The sequence below is a fragment of the Cephus cinctus genome, unplaced genomic scaffold (genome assembly GCF_000341935.2).
Source record: "Cephus cinctus unplaced genomic scaffold, Ccin1 Ccin1_scaffold0129, whole genome shotgun sequence".
In the NCBI taxonomy this organism is placed as follows: domain Eukaryota; kingdom Metazoa; phylum Arthropoda; class Insecta; order Hymenoptera; family Cephidae; genus Cephus; species Cephus cinctus.
Window position 1 is genome coordinate 1,490,316 of NW_014332862.1, and position 4,625 is coordinate 1,494,940.

Genomic DNA, 4,625 nt, shown 5'->3' on the forward strand with positions numbered 1-4,625 from the left:
CCCACCCCCACCCGCGAAGACTTCTCGCTGAGATCCTTTCGCAGCGGAGAGCTCCACCGTATGGCCATTGTTATCGTCATTACCACGTCGTGTATCGCGTGAAGCACGCAAAGTCGCGCATCCTCGTAATACGGCAATTCGCAAGAATCTCATTTAACCCTCGACCTCCGAAATTCGAGGCTACTGTTTGGTTATAAGGTTTGGTTTGGTGGGTGTATAAGGGTGGGCGGTTGACTGTATGGCTGTCCGGGAATGGGAAAAGTAGAATAGGCGCGAAAGGACCCGATGGAAGGAACCGAGCGAAAGCACCTGAAGGGTGAAAAGTTACGAGAGAGAGTGAAGAGGGGTCGAAGGAACGTAAAAGGAGTTTAATTTTGAATATTACGTTCAGCGATCACGAGTCGGCAAACGTCGAGTTTCACCGGTTAAAGGCAGGATTGTTCACCCGTGAAATTAGTGCATAACCTTTGCCTCCTCCCTCGCAGTGCCCACTCACGTCGCAGATTCCGCGCGCCCTCCCTGATAACCCTCCTACCTGATAATTGTAATTAGGTATCATCCTCCGAACATCGTCATAGTCACGTAATCTTATGAATAAAAAAAAATACCAGGTGAGAAAAACACATGTGCCTATAACATTAGCAGCGCTAATACATTACAAGGATACGCCATAGCCAATATACGCGTAACAGTAGCAGCAAAATAGTGCGTGTTCGCCAAGACGTAACCTTTTTTTATTATTTTTCTGATCTTTACGATCGAAAATACGTCTCGTTGCGTCGAGCATTCCCGTAGGTGCTCGCGGATGATATCCTTCCTTTTATCGGCTATAAATTTAACAGCGGATTAGCGGCAAGGTTTAATCAAACGGCTTGGCCCATTCTTGCCCATTCTCGGCAATCCTCGGCAATCCTCGGCCATCCACGAAGATGGTTGCCCATAGTTGGCCACCTTGGTGTCGGAACCCTTTCGTGTCTCAACCTAAATCGATAGATTAGCCGCGGGCTGTTTGTTGTTTACCGCAGTGCCGTGCGCCGTGCACTGCCACGCACTGCCCTAAAGTGGCCCTATGGTACCTTATAGTGACCTACGGCGTCCTATGGGTTCGCGTATGTTGCGCGACCGATACTGAAAATATACAGACGAACGAGCCAATCGGATAAGAATTGCTATGGGTACAACGGAAAGTACAGGTAAAAAATATATAGATATAAAGCAACAGTGACGTATCGTGAAATTTCTTAAGGACAACCCAAGTAATACAAGATGAGCGTGTAAAAATTCCAATGAAGCGACTTTACGTAATATACCAGTTGTAGTTTAATTAATCACGAGAACGCATATACTATATACGTTCCACTGATAACGCATAATTGAGTGAACTGCCGAGTAGCGAATGCCGTGTGTAAAAACTGCAAGGCTTTTAAAAAGCCAGGAAAATCCTTCAATAATGATAATGAGAACGCGAGGATGATAACGTAAATGAAATTTGTACGTTACGCAGTGCCGATATAAGTATTGACGTGGACTCCTTAATTAGTGTGAGCACCTGCTTACGTATATACCGGTTCTCGATTAATGTTCTGCTCAACGCTAAGAAATACGAGAGTTCCCAGAGGTCTTCGATTTCGCGAAGAATTCGAATCTCGAATTCAAGCAACGGGATACGGCTTGGTATACATATATATGTATATATTCGGCGTACTTATTATCTATTAATATACACGCGTGATGTTAATCAATAAGTAATAGATATTACTGGAAGAGGATCGTACGGCATTTATTACAGGTATATGAGTGTCTATAGGAGCAACCTATGAAAAAGGTAATATAACTCACTTGGCTTATCCAGATCAGATATCTCCTCCTGCGAGTACACTGCAGCGGCAACCCCCAACACCAACATTATTGTCGCGGCACTCCACCACATTTTGCCCTCTTTACACTTTGCGCCCTTATCTTCGCTCGTTCATAGTCACGAATTCACGATACGCTCACGACTGGCTGTACCCTCACTAATTGCTACATCGCACTATCGCGACATTCGATCCTATTGAAGGAATCGCCGAAAATAACTCTTGAGAAATTGTCCGGGTGGGGTAGGAGGGTGGTTCTTGAATCGGTCTTAAGTCAACAATGATTTCCATTCACGCCGTCACTTTAGACCCTTGGCAAATTGCTAAAGAGGGTGACGACTTATGATGTCGATTTAATTCATTAATTTTGTAGAATCGTTTATTCGTTTTTTGATAATTTTATAAAACATCAATTTTTCGTTTTTTTATATATAGATATATAGTTACTGCGAAATACGTTGGTGTGCAGTTCTTCGGGTTTGATGATAGAAAACGCAGATTAATGAATCAACGAGGGTCGCTAGGGTCAGCGAAGGGTCAGACGTAGGGTGGAAGAGGGTTGATCTTGCAAATCAGTTGATCATTTGATAGCGTAATATTTCTCTGATCGGTCGATACTGAAATTACTCGTTCCCAGGGAGACTCAACGATTTATGGTGATTACTCCTGTTTCAACGAACGTTGATTGACCTTCCGAATTGTATGGTCGACGATGAATTTATTTCAAAATAATCGGACATTGTATGGATAATTGACAATTGATCGTAACAATCGCGAGATTGGTTTTGCTATCATCGATGCTCTATGCTGCAATCTTTTTTTTTTGATTTTCCGAACAATTTATATGGATCGAATTCAATTTGCCAGGAATCATCGGACTGACTGAGTTATTAAAATTTTTATGTACCTAATACACTGGGTATGTTTTATTAGAGAGTAATTGACGGAATGATCGTTATCAATGTATTATGCTTTGGTGATGATCGATTGTATTGATCAAACATTCCCTTGGTAATCAGTTTAAAAAATTAATCTTGATTAGCAAATTTAATTTTCAGGCATTCCAACGTTAACTATCAATTTCGTTTCTCGTTTTCCTTTCAACAATATTCTTTTCACTAGTCATATATTCCTGTAACGTTACTTTGATAAGTATCTTCAGTAATTCATCCCCAGGCTGATTTGGCACTGCGTCCGTACCTTCATTAAAATCACGTGGTATAATCGTATTATTTTGGTATAAATTCTTCATATATTTTTTTTTTCGAATTATTATTTTCTCTTGTTATCAGTTAATTAGATGCATATAGCTCCACTGTGTTTCTAATCGATTTGTATTGCATTTCTCAATACAGTGGATTAATCGTGTCGATATACTTTCCATGAGCTGTAGCTTTTCTGACAATTTCAATAATACTATTGACAGTTCTAAGCACATGTAAAAGATCGCAGTCCATTATTTTTCCAAAGTTTCACGAAGCACTATGAAAACCATCGGCACTTCCTGAAATCGTTGGTGCACCGCAACACGTAATAATCCTTTCAACACTAGCTAAAAAAGAAAAAGTAACGATGTAGTTTAGTGCCAATCGATAACCCCAAGCCAGTCAGTGTCTTATAAAATCCAAAATACACACAATCCTCTTTATAGACTGTTTCGAGGATTATACCTCAGGTAACACGAGTGACCGTATGTCTGTGGCATCGCTTAATTATCTATTCCGTAATTTCTCTCATTCGTTCATAAAAAAGATTAGGAGTACAAGAATTTTTCGAACGAAGAGGAATAATAACCCAAGCGGAGCATAAGAACCACGTCGAGTCCTGACCCGAGGCGGCTCGGTACTGAATCCATTGAAATCCACGGGAGACTGTCGCGAGCCCGTTCGTACGAGCTCGGCCGGATTCGGCAGTGCTCGGGTTCCCGCTCCGAGAGATCACTATGATTTACTAGGATCTCTAATGAGTCACCGTAATCGGTACGTTGCAGCCCTTATGCAGGCATCCCTTTTAGGATTTCATAAAGGTGCTTATACCAGGACCTCATTTTACTAGATTAGGTACTCTATGAAATATCGTAGCCACGAGGACTCACGTCGTCTTTTGTTTTTTTCTTTTTAAATTATCATAACATCGGTTCATCAGGGTTACGCGGATTATCAAAACGTGTAATTGTTTAATTATATTTTACGAAGATCATTGATCATCTCGTACCACATCAGAATATAGCGACCTTTCGAATTTGATACTAGCTGATCTCTGGGTATAGGGATGTTGTCAAAGTTGTCAAGAACTGTAAAGTAAAATATAAATAATTCTAAAATAACTACGATACAGGACTTTAAGAACATAAAATATTTCATTCGATCCGATGTGAGGATATTGTAAGAATTTGTGACAAAAAAATATATTTTTAACTGTTACATTGTACATATAAATTATCAAAGAAAATAATTCTAGATTTGACCCTTAGAAACTTGTACGATATGGATATCGATCGTAGCACCGAGCTCATAGGATGCGTGCCCGAGATTACCCTAGGTGGTATAGGAGGGGTTCATGACTTGGTGAACTTTTCCGCTTCCGTGTTCCCAGGCCACGATAAATTTGGACCTTTACGAGGAGTAGAGCTTTATCGGTCCTTCCTTGCAAATCATTCGTTAATCCTCAGTCGATACGAAGAACCTTCTTTCTACTTCCTTAAAAGAACTTATCCTTAAGGATCCCCAAACTAATACCCCTACGTTCTTACGTGCGATACATGCAACG

The 4,625-nt window shown here is 40.7% G+C and overlaps 1 protein-coding gene across 5 annotated transcripts in view; it reads right to left on the reverse strand.

Moving 5' to 3' along the window:
• The window catches only part of LOC107262988 (hemicentin-1), a 52,652-nt gene extending 48,963 nt beyond the window's left edge, over positions 1-3,689 (reverse strand). The window contains exons 1-2 of one of the 5 annotated variants that reach the window (XM_015729762.2): positions 3,527-3,689; positions 1,840-3,408 (exon numbers count right to left, since the gene is read on the reverse strand). In XM_015729762.2, coding sequence (XP_015585248.1) covers positions 1,840-1,930 — 91 coding nt within the window. In that variant the 5' untranslated portion in view covers positions 1,931-3,408; positions 3,527-3,689. Of the gene's footprint in view, positions 1-1,839 lie in introns of all 5 variants that reach the window. The other 4 variants (XM_015729761.2, XM_025080175.1, XM_025080174.1 and 1 more) reach the window with 4 other exon arrangements.
• Positions 3,690-4,625: the final 936 nt, after the last annotated feature.